At 38.3% G+C, this 26,119-nt stretch overlaps 1 protein-coding gene across 1 annotated transcript; it reads right to left on the reverse strand.

Annotated features, from left to right (window-relative positions):
* Window positions 1-1,412: 1,412 nt before the first annotated feature.
* LOC117002137 (aromatase) lies at window positions 1,413-22,776 on the reverse strand. Its single transcript, XM_033070978.2, has 10 exons — window positions 22,656-22,776; window positions 15,993-16,160; window positions 14,804-14,954; window positions 12,242-12,396; window positions 11,655-11,831; window positions 10,861-10,975; window positions 9,433-9,547; window positions 8,703-8,865; window positions 7,130-7,371; window positions 1,413-4,829 (listed from the first exon to the last, which is right to left on the reverse strand). The coding sequence occupies exons 2-10, from the start codon at window positions 16,135-16,137 to the stop codon at window positions 4,563-4,565; spliced, it is 1,530 nt and encodes a 509-aa protein (XP_032926869.1). The 5' UTR covers window positions 16,138-16,160; window positions 22,656-22,776; the 3' UTR covers window positions 1,413-4,562.
* Window positions 22,777-26,119: the final 3,343 nt, after the last annotated feature.

The following is a 26,119-nucleotide window of genomic DNA, read 5'->3' on the forward strand; positions in this document are numbered from 1 at the left end:
CAGCAGGGGCTTGGCCCAGCCTGAGCTGTGCTTGTGGCAGCAGAAATTCTCCAGCAGTGGCACCCAGTAAAGTTATCTGCACCTCGGGAGGTGGCAGCACAACCGTGCAGAGCATCCCATCCTCTCAGTGTTCAGCACAGGGGGCTTTGGGGGTGGCTCTGGCTCCTTTTTAATGCACTGCTGTGTCTGAAGGGATGAGGGCTACAGGAGAATGGATTTGTGGAATCCCCTGCTTGCCTGTACTGTACAATTAAAGATCTGCTTTTGAAAAGGTACAATTATAACAGCAGGCAAACCCAGCACTTTTATAAATAGATATCATAAATGTTAAGGCTTACAACAACAGTAGACAGGACTCAACACAACATCACCTAACAGTCTTAACCTCTTCAGTCCTGGGTGACAGCCTGTTTAAAATTGTATGTCAGGAGTAAATTCCAGTTTTAAATTATAAAAGAATTTATTTCAAACTGATTAGGGCTAAATTCTGAACTATTTTCCTCTATCTAACAGTACTGTGTTCCTTTCTGCTGGAAACTGTCAAGTGGAATTTTCTTTTGAGGTTAGAATTTAATTTAATGGGATATTAGCTAAGGCTATAACATTGGATTGTATTGGAGAATACAGAAAGTGAACAACCTATAAAATGAAAATTGTTTAGTAAAGTTTAAAAACTACTAATAAAGCTTGTAAAATTCTAGGATAAATATTTTCATTGGGAGCATCTCAAGACCAGGTAGGTCACTGTCTGAAAAATCTATTTGCAGCTATGTTAAAGAGTTCTTGTGATTTTTAAATTTTTTTGTTTTAGTGTGCCATTTACTACCTTCCAGTTCCCTGTCACTTAGCCAGATGTAAGGTTTATCATTCTGGAAGCTTTTAATTTGACAGTTAAATAAATTAAGCATTGGATACAAATTGAATTTGTTGTGCCATCTTTCTGTGAGAAGAAAATTAGGTGAAATTTACTTTGAATTGTACAGTCAGTTTAATTATTTCTTTTGTTTCTTTTTTTTATTACTTTAGATACTTTTCTCACCAATAGCTGAGTCCTTTATTTGTGTCATTAACCCAACATTTTTTATTATATTGACAAATATATCTGTTATCTTAAGAACCATGAAACCTACCTCTGCTCCCTTCTTTTAAAGCTTTGATAAAGCGCATTCCTATGCAAGTAGTCTTGTATCAATTTAAATTATTTTAATTACGCTTTCTTACTGTCATGAAAAATATCTTGGCAATAATATAGTGTCTAAATTCAGTGGGAATTTTGATTTTAGAACATCACAGATCCCATCCTTGTATCTAATAGATTAATAATCTGTTTGTGCATGCAGATACACCCAAGCATTTTAATACTAACTTGTGATTCTCAGACTGGGAGAACATGATGAAACATGACTTTAAACTCTTTTGCATACAGCTTTTATTTGACGTTTATTTTGTTTTCTGACAACATCCACATCCATGTGCTGTGAGCAGCCCATAATCACAGTGATGTATAAAACACAGTCAGGTTTGTTGTGTGTCCATGCATTGACCATGGATGCAGCAGTCACCTGGTGACTGTGGCCTTGGGCTTTCAAAAGCCACCTGGGTTTGTCCAGTACCTGGCAGTGAAACACAGTTTGAAGTCAGAGCTGTGTTCTGTGCAGTGGAAAGGCTGGAGCTGTTCACACCCCCATGGCAATTCTGAAATGCTGCTGCCCCAGCTGCAGCTCCCAAGCACGTGTGAGGTCATGGGATGGGGAAATGGGCCTGGCAGTGCAAATATTCATGCAGAGAGACCACTGAGGAACAGCCATCATAAAGTCAGGGAGAACAGGATAACTCAGATTAATTACAGCTCTGCTGTCCAAATGTGAACAAAGCTAAATGCTGTAGAAACCAGAAATGTTATGTTCAAAACATATCAGAAAGAATGTACTTCAAGCACGATGGAAATGACTCTGTTGCCTTGCTGACAAAAAGTAAAAAATGATGCTGCTTTATTTTGTTCATAGAATAATCATGGTAAACATATTTCTGAAGTTCCAGCCTACAAATTCAACAATATAGATTACATTCAAGAAATCAGAGTAGCATGCATTTTTCTTCTATTTGATTTCATAAAATTACTTTAAAAATTGGAATGGTAATTTATTAATTTCAAGCTTGTGAAAAATTTTACTTGGAGGAGGCCTATAATTATGAGGGTGAAAAATCAGAGAGTAAATTATTACTACAAAATTGGTTTTGTGTGTGAAATAAGCAAAGATATGTATCCTGTGTATAAAATAGTAGGTTATTCTCAAGAAAAAAAGCCTTCAGTGGATTTCTTTTCAGACTTCTCATGCAAATAAGAAACACTGAAGTACCCTGAAGTGTTTTATGATACAGCATGAGGAAGAAGGTTTTAAATGTGGTTGCATTTGTTTGTTGTTTTTTTTCTCCCAACTGCTTTATCAGTTTCCCATTTTAAAGGGTACAAAGCATGTAGAAACAGAGGTTACATTAGATATTCCACAGATTCATACCACTGTGTGACTTCATGACCTAAAAAACAGAAGCCCTAGAAACATAGAATCTTTTCATTTGGAAAAGACCATCCAGTCTTACCATTAAATCCTATTTCTTTGTGTCTTCAGCTGCCCAGTTTTGTCTGTATGTACAGGTGGAACAGGATTGCACTTCACTGTTGCAATTTTTGCTATAATGGAAATGTTATGGAGGAAGTTATGGAGTATGGAGTAACCTAGCTGCAATAAATTCTTCAATAAATGCTTTCAGATTTGATTTTTTAAAAAAATTACTGTAGAAAATTTGTGTGTAGTTTTGAGAATTACCCTACATATGCAGCTCCTCTTCTTTTTCACCATTCCCAGTCTAATTCATCACCTTTGGGTGGGCACATGATTATTTGTTGGGTTTCTGCAGTTTTTCTGTGCTACTGGATAGATCTTTCTCTGCTGGACTTATGCCTGTGATCAGTGGTATGAAGTAATAGATTAATTAATCAATTTTAATTATATTTTCAAAGTAAAGACTTATTTTTTCTCCTTTCCCTCCTTTTTCTTCCCTTCTATTATAGTTTGAATGACTTGGAAGGAACAGTTAATATAAAGCCTATTGTACATTGGTTGGTTGTCTTTACCAAGGCACTTTATCTGGAAAATCCCTTTCTTTGTGTTACACAGTATGAAAACTCAAGCTTAATGAAAATGGAAAGTCTGTGTCCAGGAATGCTGTCATTTAGCCAGGAAGGTAATTTTCTTCTTGACCAAAGTTGCAGCTCCTCATTAGGCTAGTAGAGATCTCAATGTCCAGATTGAGCAAATTTCAGCATGGGTCAGTTCTGAACAGAATGTTTGAGTAGTTGTCACTTTTTCCTGTTAAGGATTGAGTAAAAACCTCAGCCTGGTTTATAGCTAAAGTAAAAACCTATGTATGCAAAACATCTTGAAAAACATTATCTAGGAATCTGCTTGTTTCTTCAGAACTTTTCTCCTTTGTCACTACAAAGCTCTGGGTGTTTACCCAGCAAAATTTCCTCCTGTGAGAATGTTTATGTTCTTGAGCTCCAGAGCCTCTCTGTATCAGTGGGCAAGGAGCAAGATGCTGGAGGGCAGGACACAGCCCAGAGCTCTTGCAGGAGAAGCACCAGGAGATACTTGGATCTTTGGGAGGGACACTGTGTCCTGCTGTGGGTGGGAACATGGGCAACAACTCCCAATCTTACTCTCTGCAGCAGAACTGAGCAACTAAAACTAGATCAAAAAAAGATTTGGCACATCTTAGGCAGCTTAGAAGGAATTTGACCTTCACTCAAGCTGAGGTGAGGTGAGAAATTTCTACAGTCAGGGGAGGAACTGGGGCTGAAAGTTACCCCAGCCCTGCAATGCTGGTGGTAATGTTTGGTGTTCATTACCTCATTCTCACCTGGCCTTTATTAAGATGTTTTCAGATTCTCTGCAGCAGGAGACTGGGTTTTAAAAACATAGAAAAATTATCTCAACAACTCACCATTATTACCTAGTACTCCGAAAATTACTGCTATTGGTGACACTGTAAATCTTTGGTATCTGTTTAATAGGACAGCAAAACATGGTAAAGAAAAATGATTGAATGACTTCTTGTTCAAACATTTCTTTACAACTTATAGATCTTAAATATTTTAAGTGGTTTTTTTAGTCTTGAAGTGAACCAACTAGCTGTTTTGAGAACAGATAATTAGAACTTTTGCTGTAGTCAAATGCTGCTAGGTCCAGCTTCAGGGAGGTGGTGGAAAAGGACCCATGTAGTCCTGCAGTTAAACACACATCAGGTATGTTAATTTGTTGACCCTCAACCCTCTGAACTGGCAGTGTTTGAAAGGGAAGGCATAATTTTGTCTGAACTCTAGGGTTTTGAAAAGTAATCAGGAATTGTATAGCATGGCATCATCTACAACAAAACTGTTCTTTACTTTTAGTCTTTCCAAGTTGTCACCTGAAGTCATTTAGGGGCAACAGAATGTTTTACTTTATATATCTAACTGGGAATGATGAACATTTCTTAGTGTTTGAGAAAGCCCTGTGGCCTCAGTGCTGCTCCATTCTATCCCCCTGATCCTCGTCTGCGTTCCTCCTGGGTGTGAAAACCATCTCCAGCAGAGGCTGCCTTTCTATGGGGTGCATGGACAAGTCATTGTTTTTCTGGATGTTGTTCAGGCCTCTTCCTTTCATTGTGTGCACTCTGCACCTCCTCAGAAGAGTCACTAGGATTGCCTTCATCATGACCATGGCGATGAACTTGCCCACGCAGCTCCGGGGGCCGAAGCCGAAGGGTTGGAAATAGCGCGAAGGAACCTGCGGAGAGCAACGTGGGGAAAAGCTGAGACAGCTCCTGCTCCACAGAAATAGCAGTGAAAATAGGGGTGGGAACTGGTACTGCATATATCTCACACTGGCAATCCCCTCCAGGTCAGGCCCAGCCCTTGGAAATTCAGGGGTAGCAGAGGTTGTACAGTTCAACAATTTAATTCTGTCGTGTATTCCTCTGTTTGTCCTGGGAACCACAGGGATTTTACCACAAGCTGTGGAATGGAGTGAAGCTTCTGCTCTTCAAATGCATTAAAGTTCATTAAAAATTTCTTCAGAAAGTGTTCATTACAAAACTCATAAATATCTGAAATGCAGGCTGATGCCTTGTGTAAAGGTAATCACCATACACCTGCCCCATTTGTAATGATAATGTTTTTGAGAACTAATTTGTCATAAAATTAGTTAAAAATTTTGGTATCTAGTAGAGAGATAACACTTATAAAATTATTGTCTTCTGTCCTGTCAGCTGAAATACAAAATGCAGGATTCCCAGAAATACTGAAGAATGAACAACCAGTTCCTTCTACTTTTATTGCCATTGAGTAGGTCAGTTAAAAAGAGAGTCTGGTTATCAGTAAATTATTTTTCTTCATCTATGTAACTTCTTTTTAAAAAAGTCAGACATTAAAGATGTTCTGACTTTCTATTTAACAAGAATAGAGTAGAAAACGTTGATTTTTATCAAATCATCTGGAAAAAAGTGTACTGTTTTTTCTTATTTTCAGATTGACAGAAGTTTGGTGTTTTTTTTAATAAACTGAGCTGTGCTTTTGGAAAAATTATATATAAATACAAGTGTTTATAACACAGAGCAAGTACAGCAGCTGGCATTATAGCACAATGGCAAATGCACAGCCTGGAAAAATGGAAAAATGTTTAGATTCTAACAATGGCATCTTATCATAAATAATGCTGTAGATTGCTATTCACTTAGAGAACTGGAGGAAAATTGTGCCTGCCAGGATAATTATGTGGCAAACAGAACGTGTCAAGTCAGATAGAAAATGTGTGGTTAAATATTTGGTCAAGGGGAAATATTTTTAGTAGCAAAATGTCCTCGTAAATTAGGCAAGATATCCATTTTTGATAGAAATACTTGGAATGTAAATAATGGGTGGCAAAATGGAAACTATTCACAGCGGATTGCAATTTCAATAAACTGCATCTTTTACTTTCTTCTCGAATTTTCTACAAAGAGGTTTTTTTTTGTGCTGTTGTTTTTAATGCTGTGTGCAGGGTTAGCTCTGGGCAACCCAACACCAGTTGAGAAATATTAACCAGGTGGATTAATGCTCTTTTTTGTGTGGCATATATGGTACTCTTAGCTTTTTTGATAAGAACTTGGTAAATCTTAAAGTCTTTTTCTTGAACACTCATATCGCTCTTCTTTTTCCCCCTTAGCTGTTTCTTCAGGAGTTTTTACTGGTGGGTCCATTTTTGCTGTGTTAAAGTAGGCTGTTTCTTTCTTTAAAGCTGAAGTTGCTGCTGTCAATGTTCATGTGCAGCTGCTAACTGATCAGCGCAGTTTTAATCTCTCCTGGTTATTATTGATGAACAAATGCAGCTTCACAAAACTAATTGTATCATCAGTAAGCAGCAGAGCAGAGGTCTGAGTAAATAATCTGAAGGGTGATTTGAATAGTAGGGGATTAGAAGAAGAAAAAATATTCCCATATTACATTTGATTATAGTTCTTCTGGTAGTTAGAATGGACTTCATTTGAAATTCAGTGCTGAACAGGAACTTAATTACTCAACATCAGCAGTATTAAGTTAGTTAAAAGTTGAACTTTTCATTATGGTCCATAAAATATTATTAATTTAAAAAGAAAAAAAAAAGAATAACATGGGCACTAGATCCCCAGCCTCTCAGAAGTTTCTGCAGTGCTTCACCTCTCCAGAGAATCCTCAGGCAGCCTCAGCTCTGTGCCAGCTGCTGGCCTGGCTCTAGCCCCCTAAAGCCTCTTTATTTTGTCCAGTGTCAGGGGATAGAATGGCAACCATGAGTATCTGATAAATTTAATCAGAGATTTTTAAACAAAATTATTATATCTGGAAAAACTGTTTTCTATATTGTAATTATTTTTAAATAAAACGGCAGCTTGACAGGAAAATATCTGCCCAGCTCTAACAGGAATAATAACAGTAATCAGCAGGTTGCATTGCTAGCTGGGCACAAAGTGAAAACAGTCCTATGGTCACAAAGTTCTTGAGCAAAGTAAGAGGAAGAGACATTAACAATAAATAACATCCAAATTTCTGTAAGAAATAAGATGGAAAACTTACATTTTTCTCAAAATTTTCGAGAGAAAACTCGTTTGGCTTGGGGAAGAATTCGAGCTTGTGCATCCGCCCGATGTTGAGGATAATGTTTGTGCCCTTTTTGACAGGGTAGCCATCGATGACATCGTCCTGTAGTGCCTTCCTCATGATCAAATCCACAACTGGCTGGTATCTCATGCTCTCATAAATAAAATTCTCCACAATTTTTAAGTGTGGCATGTCCTCACTTTGTATGTCTCTGTCACCTTGTGGAATAAAGCAGATGGTGAAGAGATTACTTGGTTTGGAGTTTTATAGCTCCATTGTGCAGTATCAGAACATTGTGGGAAGGTTCTCGAGTTCTCAAGATAAAGGAAGGGTCCAAGAGCTTCTAAGGAGTTTTGTGTAGCCTTACTTATTGAGGAAATCTGGTATAATGTTCATTAACATAACCCCTGGTTTATTAATTAACAATCTTCTCACCTTCTTTGTAACACTCTGAGCCTTTGTTCTCATCAGCAACAAAACCCTGGGGGTCCCTCCCAGGCTTTTTGAGAGAGAGCAAGGCACAACAAACAAATGTTCCAAGAGCTGACAGCAAACAGAACCTGGGGGTAGTCTGGAGCCGGTTCTGTGGGGATCTCACATTTCCACCCTGAGGTTGGGATTGCTGTGCTCCATCCCTCCCTGCTGAGCCCTGCCAGCTCCAGGTGGGATGGGAAAGTTGCAGCACTGAAGCAGAGCTGGGCTGTGCTGCCCCTGGAGCTTTGCTGCTCCCCAAGGGGCTCAGCATCGCTGCTGGGGCAGCTCTGACACACAAAAGCCTCTTTGCCTTTTTACCTTCAGGGAAAGGCTTCAGACAGAAGTAGGGAAATGAGTGAGTACTCTCAGGAGGAGAGTAAAATAAGGATTATTAAAAGTGCCTCAGAAAAAGAGTAAAAGGCTTGTGATACATTTCCCAGTGTTTAACAGACCAGAAGTAAATCTTAAATAAGAGTGGATGAAATTAGCTTCTATATTGGTTCAGTGTCAGGCTTTGAATGAAGACTAGAGAAGGGGAAGAATACAAATTTGGAATATCTTGATTGTGTTTTGAATAGTTAGTAATTAGTACTTAGAGGAGGCCAATTTGAGATCAAAATGGATGACAGCAGAATATAATTTTAATTTTGTCTAGTCTTTCCCTTCTAGAGTCATAATGAAACTTGGAGAAGTTCTGTATTTTATCAGAACAGAGAAGTGCTGGTGATTAGAAGTGTTTGAAACAAGTGCCCCCTTTTGCCATTTCAGGGTAACTGGAAAATAATTTCAATGAATCTTGAGGTGAATGCTGATTTTACACTGTGGTTGCTGAGGTGAGAATATGCCACATTATTTCTAATAGATTACCAATTCTGATGATTTCTATTTTATTTTACAAATTACTCACATTTTTCATTTGCTTTTTAATATAATCTCTTACGTACAACAGTCTCTCATATGTTTTACAGCAATCACTTCTGTTAGAAGAAAATTTTCAGATTTAAATAGATGAAATTAGATCACTGCTGAAGCAAAATTATGTTCCCACACCACTGACTTTGCAGCCCCTGCTTACCCACAACACTTTCAATTTCTCTCATCATCTCCTCTTCCACTGTGGGGTGCTCTGCAATCAGGATTAGCATAAAGAACAGAGTCACAGACAGAGTGTCAGGAGCAGCAATCATCATCTCCAGCACACACTGGTTCACATTCTCAGCAGTCAAATCCCCTCTGTTCTGAAAAAAAAAAAAGGAAATTTTGGAGAAAATATTGATTGCTGAGCTCTGATGCCAAGCAAGGCCCTATGGAGTGCACAATTTACTGAGAGTCTGTCTTGTGCTAAGTAACATTTCTGTTTTGTCTTTCAGAGAAAGTCAGGATGCTCATGTCATCATGGGTGTGTGTTGTCTTACAGAAACAGAAATGTGTGTTCTTAGCTCAGGTTCTTCTCAGTTCATTGCATTTCCTTGCAGAGTTTGTGAGCTGTCAGAGATTGAACAAAATAGGAGTTATACAGCTTTGAAACCTTTGCCAACAAAGGAAATACTTTAAATAATACACAGGGGTTAGAGAAAGATTGAAGACAGTCAGGGATAGATGCAAGAGTTTTAGGGATGTTATTTAAGCAGTGCAATAATTATGACAAGCACCTGACCCTGAAGTACAAATATTCCAATCTGAGTCACTGCCAGGGACGACTCAGCACCCCTGTCTGATGATGTGACTTTCAGAGAGGCATATGAAGTTTAAATTGCAAAGCCTGTGTTCAGTAGAATGGCTATATTTGAGTAAATTCCCAATACCTGTGCAAAAATCAGCTGGGAGGCAAAATCCATGTGTTCATCCAACTTTTCAACCGTGGAAAGTTTTTGTCGTTTCTGTTCTATTAAGATTTCCATTGCTCCTTTAAGATCCTTGCTGGAAACAGATGAAATCCAACATATTGATAAATATCTGCACCAGGGTATGACTAGGAATACAGAGATATACCAAGAAAAGCATCTAATGATGACAGAAATTAAATATTTTAAAATAGTTATATGATTCTCTGCAAATACTTAGGCAAGGTATTAATATTTTCTTATTACTCAATAATTGCTTGTCATTCTGGAATGAAATCTTAATCTCTTTTTATAGAGGAAAGGAGAAAAAGGTGGTTTTGACACTTTAATACACTATTAAAGAAGAACATTTTAAAAGATTTATTAAAGATTTGTTTATTTCCTTGTATTTTATATTGTATTTTATCCATAAGTAAAATGAATTTAGAGAACATAAGGGATGATTTTTAGAAAAATGTAAACAAGTTTTAGAAAATTTGTATCTTGGAGGTAGAGTTAAACATTTCACATTTACATAGCAATACTGTGGCAACAGTTTGTATTTCATGGGGGGAAAAGGCAATGTTCAAAAGTTGTTATAAATTTTGGGGGAATTTTCAATTAATTATAGATTTGAAGGCAATTCTTTAAAAAAAGTATTTTGAAAAGCTTTTGAATGAAATCTTCAGGCTTTTCAAATGTGGGTTTGTTACTGTTGAGATAGCTAATTTGTGTTTGTAGGGAAATGTATTTAGAACTTCAATCCCTACAAAGATCTCAGTATTTATAATAATTTTATGTATTAGAAATAGCAAGTGCTCCTTTTTGCAAAGTTTTTCAGAAGAATATTAGAAGTCTTCATATCCTGTGGTGGTTCTTTGCACTGCTTTAAGTCCAGAAATACATTTTTTTTCTTTGCAATAAAAATTTATGAATAAGTTCTTTTTTACAGGACCGCTTTTGAAATATCAATATTTGCTTCCAGGGGTTTTCTGGTAATAACTGGGCCATAATATTTTATTATCAGCATCACAGGATAAAGCAGTAATCAGTGCCATAATGAAAATAACAAGCAAATATTAGAGAAGGTGAATCTTGTGTCTATTCCTCAAGAGCTGTCAGTTAGTTTGGGTGAACCTGATCTTCTCCTTAAAGCCTTCATGTTACGTAGCACTATGGTAGCAATTTATTACACATCCTTCCTAAGGAGCAGTTTTTGTGGAAAACAAATCCAGAATGGAAAAGAGTGACTGCCAGTTCTTTTTAAAGCCAGCTCTCTTTTGGCAGAAGACAGAAAGCAAGGTCAGAAAACTGGAAGAGGCATTTTGTGGTTTTGCAAAGAGGAAAATGGCAAAATGTAAGAGAAGAAAGAATCTTATGCAAATGCTTTGTAGAATGGTTGATACTCACACTGCATCTTTGTATTTCTTGCACAGCCAAGAAATCTTAAAAAATATATCAGGCTTTAATAAAAGTGCTTGCCAGGCATCAAAGTAGTTTTGAATCTTAAGCACAATGGCATTTTCTGAAAAGAAATGTTAAAAAAAAAAAAAAGTCAATAGTCAAGTAAGATAAATTCTTCAGAAAAATTAACAATAAGATTGTGTTCCCTAATCCTCTAATTTTACAGGAATTTGATAAACAACTGGTAGGTAACATTTGAAGCACACTCTAAAAAGGTCTAGATCTTTGTAGAAACTCTTGGGAACTTGCTACAAGGACACAGAAGTGTGTGAGCCAGACCAAAGAGTCTCCCATAGGAGATATGAAACTGCAGAACACTGAAATGGGCAATATAGATGCCCTGATTATCTTATTTCTGTCATAGGCTGAAGAAATTGTAAAAAACATAGATTTTTAGGTGAACTTTTCGGAACAATCATTTAGTTTGGTAGAAAGATTTCTGATTCTTGCAATAATATAATATAATATAACATAATATAATATTAGAATTGTACCTAATTTGTGCACAAAAATCTCTTTAGATCGTGCAAATCATTAAGGTGGGTGACAAGCTAGTGTATACTTTTGGCCATATAAAACACTTTTTTATAACTAACACAACAATAAATCAATTTCAATTCATTATATGGTGACACAAGAGTCTGTGTTTTGGAGACAAAGCTGCTGAGTGGCAGCAGTGGATTTTCCTTGGATGAGCATTCCAGGCCCATGTGAAGGCACAGAAGTGGAAGTGTCAGTACCATCCAGAGGGACCCCGAGGAAGAGCTTGTTGGAGGTGTCCAGCATGATCCTCCTCATGAGGTTGAGCACGTTGATGTTGCCCAGCTCGGTGGTCACCTCCTGCAGCCTGTCCAGGTGCTCGGTGGTTGACTGCACGCAGATCGCCACCATGCGCACCAGCCCGGGGCCAGACAGAGCTGAAACGGTGGGAAAACAACAAAAGGCTCCTTCATTTCTGCACCTTCTGCATCACATCAGCTGTGATAACAGTGTTGATAAAATGGCAAACGTTGTTGTGTCAGTGGTTGGTGTAAAACCCTTCTAGAACTTAACTGGTTTATTGTTCTTTGAAAGGGAAAGATTTCTTTGATAGAGATTTCAGACACACAGCAGCATTTCAGGAAAGGTTGGCTGTGTGTGTCAGGGTGATGCAGTGTCAGTGCACACTGAGTTACCCTTGGTGAGAAAGGGAAAGGTGAAAGGTTTGATGTGTGTGTCACAGTGATGCAGTGTCAGTGCACACTGAGTTACCTTTGGTGAGAAAGGGAAAGGTGAAAGGTTGGCTGTGTGTGTCACAGTGGTGCAGTGTCAGGGCACACCGAATTACCTTTGGTGAAAAAGGGTCGAATTTCTTTCCAGTGTGCTGGGTTGTTGTTAAATATGATCCCATTCTCGTACATGCCAATGCACTGCAGTCCAAGCTTACTCCCAAATCGAGACACGTAATGCCAGTGCTTCATTACATGGAACACACTTGAGGATCTGGGGGAGGACAGAGGAAAAAGCCCCAAATAAAAACACTGTTTCATAGACTGAATACAGGATTTGTATTCCGACATTTTACAGTTGCTCCCAAGTGCTGACTTGCATTCTTAATGCAGCAGGAAGTACAGTGTTTAGCACGAGATGTTGTTCCTTTTACATAATTACAAATCTTGATGATCAATGCCTTCAGAATTTATATTAAAGCAATAATGTATTCTGTGCAGATCTAAACTATTTTTCAATTAAAATGCAAATGGTTAATGAAGTATTTTTAACTGAATAGTGTGTATACATAGAAATGTGTACATAGAAATATGATACACTTAGGCAGTGCCCAATGTCTGATATTACAGAAGATGAGGTAAAATATTTGATGTGCACTACATTACAGGTTTACTTTTATCTGGTCAATGCTATGTATTCTTTTGTAGCTCTGGCCATTCCCAGACACATACTGGAAGCATAAAAATTCATGCACCACTTAAATATGCATCATCATAATACGATGGGATGTGTGGGATAAATAATAAATATTCTTGAAGAGGCACAGAAGGGAAATCCATGATATGCATAATTATATTTACAGTCAGCAAGATTAATTTGCTGGTGCTGGCAGACAGCGTTCTTGCTTTAAGATGTAATTTCCTTTAGAGGGAGCCAACATTTCAGAAATGTGGATGTGATGAAACACTGATCAAAAAGAATCCAACCAAAAGAAAGAAAATCAGAACAAAGATTTGAAATGAAACAATATGCTTCTTTCTTTAGTCTATAGGCCAATCCCCAGACTACTCATGTGGGTTTAGTTTATTTTGTCAGTCAGATGTGATAAATGTGATTTTTGCTATTGACTGCAAATATTCTTGGTTTCATAGTTTGCATGACCTGGAGGCAAAGTTAACATTAAAGTTTTTTCCCGTGTCTGGGCACACCATCTGTATTTCCCTGGACATGAAAAGATGGTGCTGAGTTCTGACAGCTGTTCCCAGAAAGGAGAAGGTGCAGCAGGCTCAGTTTCCTTCCTCCCATCAACGTGTCTCTGTGCTGGACACTCACCATAATGTTACAAAGAAGGGTTTTGTCAAGTGACCTTGCACGTGCAGGTTTTCCTTATGAAACCCTTTAATGAAGTCCTCCAAAAGGCATCAGCTGTTGTAACCAAGACTGCAAGTCCTTCTCTCTGTGCATTAGCACCTCAGTACTAGATTTGGTGCTAAAAGTCCAGATGACATTGGTGAAAAAAGATGACACTGATTTTCTTTTACAGAAGCCTGATTATGTTTAGTTTTGCAGTGAATTTAGGATCCACTGAAAATTTTATTCTATGTTCTTGCTTTTAAAAAAGTTAAATACTTCTTTTCTATGTACAGTCAATTATTTAAAGCAAAAATGTCTGAAGAAAAACAATGTAAATCTGTAAATCTGGAATTGCTTAGCAGCACTCCTGTTGTTTCTGATTAATAGCACAGAGAGGAAAAGACAGCAATGAGTTTGTAGTATTTTCCAAACATTCAGAGCATTATCAGAACATTTTACTGCTCTAGTTGACATTTGCAGCACCTTTGTTGGAGAGGAATGTGAACAGTTTCCTTGTCATGATGATCTCTGCCTACAGAGGTTAAAATGGAGATGAAGCTGACTTGCACCACATGGCAAATTCTGTGATTATTCCCTATGCTGCACTGTCCTTCAAAAGCTTATCCTTAATGAAAGTATGAATTGATTGACGTTGTTACTGAAAAGGTTCTGATTCTTTATCAATTACATGTGCTAAACATTTTACCACTCTTTTTTTCTTTTCTTTTTCATGGCATGACTTATAATAATCCAGTGTAAGAAGTAAGCCATCATCCAGTGGAGCTAATAAAATGATAGACTGAAGTTTGGCATTATGTTTAATACTGTGCACAATTGAAGCCTATGAATAATCCCATTAATTGGAGTGGAATTACTCCTAATACTGTAATGCTGTATTTGCTTAGTTAAATTGCTGAATTGAAGCCATAACCTTCAAGCATTTACTTCTGCTTTAAGGAGAAACTTAAAAACACAGAAAACAAAAATTTGTCTTAATCCCACATTGCAGTCAGCCTAGATCCCTAAACTGAATGCTATCTCAATAATAAAGGAATAGTAAAATAGGTGGCAAATTGTTTTTAGGATTGAGTCACATTACTTTCCTTTCCACAAAAAAATATTAGGAGAATTAACCAAAACTTCAATAGCAGAGTCTTTAAACAAACACAAGACTAGAAAAAGGTCTGTGAATAGCAGAAAGTCAAAGGGTTTTGTTAGGACAAATTTTGAAAATAATAACTTCAATTCCACTTCAGAAAAAAGTAGCAAAGAGGTTGTAAAGATACAAAGCCTTTCAAGTTATGAAGTACAGAAAATAAGGATTTACTTGCTAATTATAAACGTTTCTTCCCCGCTGATCCAAACTCTCACAAACTCTCCGTATGTCTTGTTGTAGTAGTTGCAGGCATTCCCCACTCCCATCCAGAGGAATCTCCCATGTGAGAGGAGGGGACCGATTCCCATGCAGTATCCTGGCCCTGGCAAACAGGGGAACAGAGGCTGGGTCTCAGCAGTGCTCACAGACACAAAACACCTCTGAGCTTCTCCCTTTTGAAAGGTTTTTAACATGGCACCCACAGCTCACACAAACTCCCTGCCCTGAAACTGCCTCAACTGCAGCTCTGCTGGGGAAGTCCCAACAGCTGGGGAAACCTGCAGTGCTTTCAGAGGTACCCACAACAAACATTCACTGCTGCTCTGTGCAGCTTCAGCTGCTGCTGGGGGGACCAGGGCTCCATCCTGGAGAGAGGAAATGCTCTTTTGGGCAATGGCTCCATCCTAGAGAGCAGAAATGCTCTTTTGGGCAATGGCTCCATCCTGGAGAGCAGAAATGCTCTTTTGAGCAATGACTCCATCCTGGAGAAAAGAAATCTCTTTTGGGCAAGGGATTTTTCCCAGAATGTCATTCAGGAGTCACCATGCTGGTTTAGGTGCACTGAGAGATGGTGCACTGCTCTCCATGCAGCAGGGCATTGCATCTGGTGGAAAATAAGCTGAGCCATTATTGTCTAAACAAGCCCCCAGAATGTTACAGAAGGGAAAGGGAATTCGATGTTGTTCTGTTCTGGAGGGTTTTCAGTGCTGAAGATTGTGAAAGATTGATACCCTACTAAAATCTGAATGGCTTCTTAGATAACTGTTTAGAGTAAAGGCAAAATAGACAGACCTAAAGTTTAAAACATGTAGAAAGTAGTTTATAGTGCACATAAAAATGAGAACATCCTGAGCTTGTAAAATAGTATTCTATCTTTTTAGCATACACAAAATAAAGCTAAAAACTAAATATCATATGGCCAAGCCACAATTATTATGGAAGTTCTGAAGTTAGAATAAGCCTAAATAAAGAATAATTCCTTTATCAGGAATTTTTAAAAATCTGCATTATTTAAACTGATACATAATAAATTTTGTTGTCATACCATGATTATTCAGCATTAATTTGTCACTGAAATTTGAGAAATAAACAAAATTTACTCTGAAAATTTTATGTGACACAACAGCTAAAGTTAGTTTACCTGGTATTGATGAAGTCTCTTCATGATTCCATATCAGAAAGAGAAAGCACATGAGGATGAGTATGGGCACTGTGGCCACGGGCATCGTGTCTGGCACCAGGCTGGTGATGTTGTAGTGCATGGGATTCAGGGTTTCCAGGAGCATCTCTTCCCAGAGGCTCTGCTTTGCTTCAGAAAGAGAGACAGAAGGGGGAGAGGCAGAGGCTGTCAGAGCTCAGATGTTTCAGCTTTGCTTGGGACCTCTCAGCCCCTCTGAGGTTCCCACAAAGGAGCAAACCAGCTCTGGATGTGGCTTTATAGCAAGGGATGCCTGGTGCTTGCTGGGACATCCCAAGTCAGCACAGACATGAAGCAGACACTGGTTTGCTTGGGAATAACAAAGGTTCTCTGACCTTGATGTTGAGGCATAGTTTGGGATATTTTGGCTGACAGACCTTTTATCTCTGATATCGACTTGGCTGGCCAGCACTGAGGTTTACTCCTTGCAAACCTTAACCAAAACACAAGAAATTAAACTCTCAGCACATGTGGAAGCACTGAAGGAGTTCACTTGCCAGTTTTTGTCTGCCTTACTTGGCTGTTCCCTTCCTGCATGCCTGTGGTGCCAGAGGTCCTGTATTTCCAGAATATCTATGGCAGTTCCCAATGATAGATAAAGTACCCCAGTACCACAGTTTTCTGTTTGAAACTTGCATTATAGCTTTTTTAACTGCCAGCCTTTGAGTGTAATATAATGGAATGCATTTCTTTATGGTTTTTCTGTTAAATACTTTGAAAAATATATGCCATAACAAATAGCATCAGGGATTGTCTGTTACCGTATTTTTACTCAGCACAGGAAAGAAAATCCAAGAACAGCCAACAGGTCTCTTATGCATAAAGGGAATAAAAGGATTAATTCAAAGGTCTTTTGCACGTTTTTGAATTAAATCATAATACATAAGAAATTCTTGTACCTGAGAAGGAATATGTGTGAGAAGGAAAGTGAGTGAGGACTCATTTAATCACAGAAAGATACTGCTTGAACCTGCAAAATATTTGACTAATAAAACATCTTAATTCTGCTCTGGCAATAGCTAAGCAGAGATTTGTTTTGTTTCTTCCTGCAACAATATTTCAAATTTGAAGGATATATTTACTTAGCAGGAAGCTTTTAGATGCAGTTTACTTTCAGCAAGTGCTTTCTTGTTTATCTTGTGCTTTGGTCTCACAGGGCAGAAAGAATGAGAGTTTGCTTTGTAGTGACCATCAGTGCTGTAATTATGTTAAACTAAGGCAAGAATGGGATGGATGATTTCTAGATAGTGAGAGCCCTGGTGTTCATGGTCAAAGGAGGAAATGTCTGGAGTGTGCAAGGGAATATGGGGAAAGGGAGCAAGCAGTGGTTTAAAGCCTTGCAGGTGCATGCAATGCTCTCTTTTGGATGTTTTGTGTGCCAGGTTTCTGGGGTTTTTATGATCCAAAATCTGCCAGGTGGCCTTTAGAAACAGCCCTGCTATTGCAGCAGAGAGCAGCCACCCCTCCTGAGAGTGCCAGGTCCCATCCTGGGCACATCCAGCTGCTCTTGCACATGGAGAAAAAAGTCTGTGGTCACAGCATTTTTATCTTGTAATGGTATTCATTGGTTTCAATTTCCTTGAGTGTTGTTTCTTACCACAACAAAAGTATGTCTGTGTATGTGCAAATATTTTATCAGTTTCTGTCCCTTTCACTAATGGGTTTACAGCATTATAGAGGGAAATAGCCCCACTTGGGGCATGTAGTCCCATTTTTATGTTGCTTTCTCTCTTGGTCTGCATAAAATTCATGTTTGTACTCCATTGTCACAGATAGGCTCTGATGTGCACTTTTTTCTTTTTCTTTTCATGTCCAAGACATTCTGGTGTGTGAACAGTAGTTCCACTCTCTCATACTCTCTGTGAAGACAAGTATGGAGCTGGTTTTACATTTGGGTGCTGCAAAATAAACCTGTTTAATACCTCCCAGTGTGTATCTAGGAATATTAAACCTGCAGGGTGAGCCCTGGTGGAGTTGAAGGTCCTGGTATGTTTGCACAGTGTACTTTGCAAGTATGAGTCTCCCCCTTTTATTTTCTAAAAATCAACCCTGAGTTTTGATCTTTTCAGCTCTTATATACTCACAGCTAAAGCTTATCATTGTTTTGACAGTGGAATGCAGGCAGGTTACTCTTTTTTCAAAATATACAGATAGCAATGAACTGGGGTTTAGATTCTTGATTGTCCCAGCTTCATAATGTTATAGTTTTTTAGAAAAAGAATTTTTTTCTTTTTCCATGTCCCACACATCAGTGTGCACCTCACTGTTACATTTATTATTTTAATATCCTGGATTGTGCTGTCATGTAGATGAAAGTATTAAGGGCAAAATTTTAAGTTTGAATCCTTTTTACACTCTTGACCTGATCTAAAACAGTCTTAGACAAAGTGGCTTCTCAAGACCTTAAACTGTTGACATTTCCTGTGTTGAGGAGTTTGCTTCATTTCAATGAGTAAGACTGAAGCAGACTTTCAGCGCTTACATTTTTAACCTCTTTTCTTTCATTGCAAAAGCCAGCTGGGCCATGAAAATACTTAAAAATGCTTCAACTCAGCTGCTTATCCTACTTTTTATCCATTGATGTTGTAAGAACTGCCCATGAGTTAAGTCTTAAAAAACCTCAGCCAAACCCATTTGGGTAGTAAGTGGTCACTGAGCAGACTAAAAAAGTTAGAAATGGAACCAAGTTAGAGTGCCCACTGTGCAGGAAAGAAGGTTTCTCTAGTCTTGCTCATTTTGTCTTTCTGCTGTAGGTAATTTTCCTTTGCAGCTGGTTGAGGTGTCTCAGATCAGAGGGGTTTGTTGGTTCTGATTGTTACTTATGTGGTGGAAGAAGGATAAGGCAAAAAAAGCTCTTAAAATCCCACTATCTAGTGGGGGGAAAAAAAGACTTATTATAGGAAAGTGATTTTGTGAGAGAATAGATGGATGTGCACAGGCTATCTGGCCTTACAGCAATTACAGATCTCAACACCTGGGAAAGCAGCTGCCAGCAAAGGACCCTTTAGATTTCTGATTTTTGAGTCTTGGCTACAAAGCACTATTCTAAGAATATTCTAGGTTCTGTTAAATGTTTTCTGGCTAAAGGTAATCTGAGGAATGGTGTCAAAGTCCACAGCAGAGAGAAAAGCTCATCTATCTAAAGGACAGCTGTATTGACAGCTCTTATTCTGGTTAGAGCTTTGTACTTAATGACTCTGTCAGTAAAAGATCAAATTAATGAAATCATATTATAGAATTGGAGCCGAAAATCTCTCTTAATTTTGAGAAGGTGTTCATAAAAATGCCTGATAACTCTTGAAGAGCCATTCTTGTGTCCTGGAGTTGTTTCCTTTGGAGTGGTTCATCTGTCAGGAGAGAAAAAATTCTGCTACTTGTTATAAATTCCCAAGTATTAGTAACCCATATTAGCAGCATCTGAAGCAACTTATCTAGGTTTCAACAGCTTGGAAAAATAAACAGGCTTATTTCACCCAAACCCCTTTTGTTTTACAGATCTGCTCCCATTGTACCACAAGGTTTGCCAATGATACAGACTGAAGGAGCACAGTACCTCTGGAAAATAAAAGAGTAGGTTTGAATTGATTTGAAGTGGGTATTTATCCCCAGGTGCACAGCACATGTCACATCCCTGATAGAGGGATTGCCTTGTTTCCTGGAAGGGCTGTGGGGTTTAAAGCTGAGGACACAGCAGGAGGCTTTTTTACCTTGGGAGTGCTTCCCATTCCTTGTAAGGTGAGAGGTAAATTACTCTGTAAGCATCAGACTCCACATTATTTAGTGTCACCCTGGATTCTGTGTTCTCTTCTAAGTCTTTAATTCTGTCAGGATGCAATGGGGATGTCACTGAGAGCTTTCCACCACAATTTATTGGTTAGCTCATATTGCACTCCTCTTGTGACATTTTTTGTCTTTGATCTACAGTACTTTATTTCTTAATTACTTTTCATTTGGTTTATTACTTAATTATTTTTATCCCTTAATAAGTTTTCACTGTGCTTTAGTCACCTGATCCTTTGCATCTGTCACACATCTCTCGTTACAGACGGGTTTGCAGCCCCAATGGGCAGAGCAGACATTTTAAAGTTAGATGTTTTCATTACTCTGCTTCTGAAGCACTCTGCCTTGCTTGTTTAGGACTCTTTTCTACTTTTAACTCAGTCCTCTGCATCTCAAGGTAAGACAAATACAGTAAAATCTGGAAATGAGGGAATAAACCCCTTTTTCAGTAATTTCTAGAGTTCGAGTCAGTGGGCTGGAATTTGTGTAGCTGTAGAGGTCTATCACATCTAATTACTATGGAAATTCTAGCAATGTATTCTAGCAATGTTAATGATTATTACAGCCTTGTAGAATAATCCTGTACCCCTTGATTACTATGAAATCTAATCTAAATAGCACTTACAACTTCATCTGTTGTTTAGGTTAGAGGAGGAGGAGGAAGAGATGACAGCTTTCAGCAGAAGCTGGGAATTTAGAAATGATCATCCTGGCAATCTAAAGGGGCTCTTGACAGGTAAATGAGGAGGTAGGAGCCTAATGTTGGGTCAGAGGGCAAGGGAAAGAGAAATACAGAACACAGCCGTGATTTGTGGTGTTGGAAAAATGTCTGTACCGTGAGATCAGCAAGATTGTTACATTTGATGCCTCTGCTATTATTTGGAATTTAATTTTTTAATTTTGGTGAGTGTTTTATGACAGGGTTACCTTGTTTCACAGCTGGGTAGGATCTATCCCTAGAGCCTGCTTCTCTGAGATTTTCAGTCCTGTCAGCTGCCTCTGTAGCACTTGTGAGATGCTGCTGCATTGTCACAGTGCTGCTGGTGGCCACAACTGCTCCTGCTCCAATGTCCACACAACTCCATTCCTTGTCACCCTTTCTACTCAACGTGTACACTGAGTTCCAACGTGCAGAGAAGTTTGGAATTGCAAACTTACAATTACCATTGTAAATATTGCAATTCCTGCTGTTTGAGCCAGTTTGGTCAAAAGCATTACAAATATCTTCCACAAATGTGGGACTCCCTTTGAATGTTACTGTTTGTTTGGATTTCTGTAGTAAGAGCAGTGCCTCTTTTTTGTGCCTTTATGTGGTGGCTGAGGTGTGATTTGGAAAAACAACTTGCCAGTTTTAGCACTTTTCACAGAAGGTGTTGTTGCTTACAAACCACCACAATGTCCATGAAAATTTCATCCAGGTGAGGGGTCCAAGGCTCCATGTGACACAAACCATCTCCTGAAGCACAGCAGGTGTGCAGGTGTTTGTAACCCATCAAAAAGACCTCTGGGGCTGTGCAAACTTCTGCAGCAGTGACAGGATTGGAATTTACTGCCTGTCAAAGTTTCATCACCACACCACAAGGTCTGATTAACCCAGAACTAACCAGAAAATGAGTTGTGGATAGCAGCTGAAATCTCTCCAAAGTGCTTTTATCAGACTCCTTGTGACTGTGGCAAAGCAGACCTGTGTGAGGAGGGTTTGCTGGAGGTGGCTGCTGTTGGCTTCTATTGCTACAGGGTAGGTGTTTTATCTCTAATTTCTTAACTCTCTCTACCATAGTTGTGTTTCTGCTGTACTTTTACTGCTAGCAAATACCTTGATCAGTTTAAGCAAAAAGTTAGTTGACACAGAAGTCATGACTCTCTAAAAAATATGAATTGAATTTTTTACTTTTTTCCCTCTGGCTATAAATATAATGTATTCTATCAAAGTATGTAAATTAATCATGAAGAAAAGTTTATCTGTTTGAAAAAAACAAGACTAAGAAAGAATGCATGACAATTCTCAAACCATTCTTTTTGCAAATGACTTTATTGATCAGATAGCATTATTAAATGAGATATAGCAGCTAGAAGAAAGACAGCACTTTTCCACAGCAAGCACCAACTGAGATAAAGTTTTGCTAGAATAAAAAAATTCCCAGGGTCAGTTCCAGACCTCATTTTTTTCCTCACTTTTTTTAACCTCACGTTTTAAACCTCACTTACAATCTGTTTTTCTGTGCTGTGACAGTGATGCTTGGAAATGTCAGTTTGTCCAAAATTCACAACTTCCCAACTAATTCTGCATTGCTGTGCAGCAGCAGCTGGCAGTGTCTGTCCCATGCTGTGTATTCTACCATAACTTTGTTGTGGTACACATGAAAAATCCACTTGAGTCAAAACAATTAAATCAGACACCACAGAAACACTGAACAGGTTGGGGTTTTTAATCTGGGGGCCCGTATCTATATAAACTGAAATGATTTAATATTTTTTGATGTAATGTAAACAGCTTGAAAAGTGAATGCACTTTCTTAGGATAACTATTCCGCAAGAGCACTGTGCTGTTTTTTAAGAGAAACTTTGTAGAATACTTGCAAAATATACAGCATATTACTGTTGTTTTACTACCAAGAATTTCACTAAAGACCTGCATATTTGCTACTAAAAAAAAATCTGTTTAGACAGTGACAGCATATAATTTCCACAAAGATAATTACAGTAGCAGATCAAAGCAGCTCCAGAAGGCATACTTCCCACTCAAAACAAAAATAAATCCCATTTATGTAATGTCCTAGCCATTCTGTTTGAAGAAAAATGTTAGAATATGAATTGAAAATTTACCTGTGTCTTCTTGTTACTTCTGGATTTCTGCCGGTGGAGAGTGCTGTCCTGGCTCCTGGTGTGCTCCTCCTAAAGGTCTGCATAGGTTTTCTGGTGATCACTCTCTGGAGCATCTTTTATGCAGGTGCTTCTTGTTGCTAAGAGATCAGTTGCTTGGAGATGGAAGTTTGTTTATTGTAATAGATCACGGGCTGTTCCTTTGAAAAGAAAATTTTGTAATTTTACCTCTATAGCTCAGTGTATCTGCTGCAAAACAGCCAGAGATACACTTGCCTAGGGCTGATTAGGATTGTGACTGGAGAGTAAAACAGAGAAGAAAACAAAGTTTATAGTTTGTGTTTAGCAGCTCTGAACAAGAAAATAGATTTGTCATTTAACTGGAGATACAACTAGTGGAAATTATATTAAGTCTTTGCCAAGTGTATCTGAAGGTATTTTCAATTTCCAGCAGCGAGGAAGTTCAAAAGTTTTATTCCCTCATTCCCACATTTTACTGTATTTACCTTCCCTTTGAGATGCAGAGTATTGAGTTAAAAGTAAGAATGTATGAAGGTGTCAATGGCATTGTGGAGGACACAGTCCTTCCCTGACACTGGAGAGGACTGGCTGCTGTCCCATGTACTTCTGTATTTGCCTTTGTGATGCTTTGTGTTCCCAGTTGTTTAGATAACTCCTCAGAATGATTATACAAACTAAGGCTGGAAATCTGCTTTGTGATTCTTCTCCTTTTTTGCTGTAGTTTAGGGCAACTCAAACAAACTTAACTTCCAATTGTTTTGAAAACCTGCATTATGTGATTACAGGAAACATTAAAGTAAAGTTCAAAGATCTTTAAGAAGAGGTGTTGATGATATCAGTAGAGGAGACTAACCCAGAAGCATGAATAAGGTGCTTGTGCCTGTACTGGTTTGATATAAGAGAAATCCAAATTGGCTCAATGTTTGCAATGGGAAATCCTGGCAGGCTCAGCTGCCTCTTCTCTAAGTTTACCACATGAGTCCAAACAGACTGTTTTGGGAAAGAGCTCGAAATCATCTTTTATTTTTTTTGTTTTTGCTTAGTACTCTCTAGTTTAGAAAATTCAATGACTCAATTCTGCTTCCAGCAAGGCTGTGTTATCTCCTGTGGCACTAAGACACTGTGCATCCTTGTCTTCCACTGTCGGGCCACAAATGTAAAAGACTCTCATAAAACATTTTCATTCTTTTTCTGAAGTCAAAGCTTTAGTATTAGCATGTCTTTAACAAGAAAACTCATCTAATGGGGAAAGGATTCTTGCATTTAAAGAGCTGTGATCTCACTTGGAACAGAAGGTATTTGAGGGTTATGTACAATAGTTCCAGTGATGGAATATTTTTAACTCAGGGAAGGATGAAAGAGACCTAGAGTTTTTTTGAACGTAAAATCTCTTTTGAGAAGCTTTTCTTTAAGTAAATAAATAAATAATGGAGACAGTTTGGGGAGAATAAGGACTGAATTCACGCACAAATTCTTGTGACATGACTGCAACCCTGTGGAAGAGATTCAGATTAGACAAGCAGAAACAAACATAATTTGAATTGGAGAACTGAACTCTTGTTCTTTTTCCATGTGTACACAGGCTTCCATATCTATTTATTATGCAGAGACTTGTTTACAGTGCAAGCAAAAGTGGGCAGAACTTCAGTTCCATTGTGTTCTGTGTTTAGAGCTGGACACAATAATGGTGACAACCTGTGGCAAAATGTCTGATATTCTGAAAGTGTTAGATTTGTTTTATTTCAAAAAGACATGATAGTTGTAACTTTTGGGCCTACATAAAAGTTTAGGGGAAGGTCATGCATTAGTTTTGGTGGGGTTTTAAAAATATTTTTTGGGGGGTTGGATTTTTTGGTGGTTTTTTGGGGGGGTGTTTTTTGGTTTTGTTTTGTTGTTTTTCTTGCTTTTACAAGCCAACTGTGTGTTCTTACTGCTTGTAGACTGGGATATTTGCATTCTGGAGGAGCTGGGTTTTGGGGCTGGTTTTGGTCCATGCATGATGTATTTCTTACAGATCCTTAATGTGGGCAAGCTGATACAAGTGATCAGCACTGAAGCAGATGGATAATTGTTTCAGAGATACCAAATTAAGAAAGCCTTGTATGAGAAAGCTCTCACAGAAAGTTTCCATCTATTTCCCATGACTTGGAACTGGTTTATGGCATTTAGTGTTGTTGTGGTTTCAGCTGCTGAGAGGAACAACAGCTTGTGTTGAACTTTCTGTGCTGCTTTTCTGGTTGTGTTTTTCCTTTGTGTTCCCCACGTGTTTTTTCAGAAGCCAGACTTGGTCCTTGTTGCCACTGCAAACCCATCACTGCTTTTGTGTTCTGTCAGGAAGGGGAACAGGGAAGTTCTGGCATTCCCAGTGCTTGTGTTGCAGCCACCCCTCACTGATGGGTTTTGTTTTATTGGAGATGGGTCAGGATTTAGCACTAGAGAGTAACTTAGGTGGTGGTGGAAGAGCTCTCAGAGGCATTGCTTTCATCAGTGAAACATTGAAATTAAAACAAATATTAGCTTTATTTGGAAGCACCTAAATCCTTAGATATTCTTTATTATACATGCACAAAATAAACTACTTAAGTACTCATTTTTAAAAGTTCATCAGAATGGTGAGTTTAGTGAAGTAAGAAGTTAATATAAGGAATATGAAACAAATTCAGGTTTTTTCTTTGTCAGCAAGTTGATAGAAGTTTAGGGGAGACCAAGAATGGCCAGTTTCTCACACAAGCACATTTTTATTCTTTGCTCTATGATAATTTATTTAACCAAAAGCTCATGTCCAGAAATGAAAATTTTTTGTTGAAGCTCCTTCTTCTGACAGTGCTATGTATCTACTTACTGATACCAGGAATTTATGTATGAATTCAGGGGTAGGGAGCTGATTAAGATAGTCATGAAGTAGTCTCAAAAGGGATAAAATAGCAGGAAAATGGTTGTCTATATTTAAACTTGGTTTTGTCAAGACTGACTTCTGTGGGATGCAACTTTAAATCAAATAATATTTCCATATACCAGAGAAAATGTATCTTTCTCTTATGCCAAAGAATTCCTGGAACTTTGCATAATGCAACCAGAATGATTGGACTTGTTGTTCACTACAAAGGTCTATGTTGAATACTACAAATTCTTCAGAGCCTGAGTAGGCATTCACTGAATTAACAAAGTTGGGTTTTATACCATTAAACAAAAATAAAGCAGGAATTTTTTTTGTTCTACATATTTCACAATAGGCTGTTGAGGGAAAGGGATGCAAAATGCTCTTCATAGCTGAGCAGAAGGATATGTAACCTCCTAGGGACCCCATGGCTCCTATGATAAAACTGATTAGAGCTGGGTTTTAGTAATAAGGGCTTGACTCTCCCCTAGTAGAAAGAAAATTGCTTACGTTGAATCGGTGGCAACAAAATCACTGGTATCAGAATCAGAATTATGAAACTGGTAAG

The sequence above is a fragment of the Catharus ustulatus genome, chromosome 12 (genome assembly GCF_009819885.2).
Source record: "Catharus ustulatus isolate bCatUst1 chromosome 12, bCatUst1.pri.v2, whole genome shotgun sequence".
Lineage (NCBI taxonomy): Eukaryota > Metazoa > Chordata > Aves > Passeriformes > Turdidae > Catharus > Catharus ustulatus.

Excerpts from the sequence above, each read along its gene's own strand:
- LOC117002137 (XM_033070978.2), bottom strand. The coding sequence starts at position 16,137 with ATGCTCCTGGAAACCCTGAATCCCATGCACTACAACATCACCAGCCTG. Across the intron at positions 11,832-12,241 it reads TCGACCCTTTTTCACCAAAG|CTCTGTCTGGCCCCGGGCTG; the intron begins GTAATTCGGTGT and ends CCACCGTTTCAG. Across the intron at positions 4,830-7,129 it reads TCGAAAATTTTGAGAAAAAT|GTTCCTTCGCGCTATTTCCA; the intron begins GTAAGTTTTCCA and ends TGCTCTCCGCAG.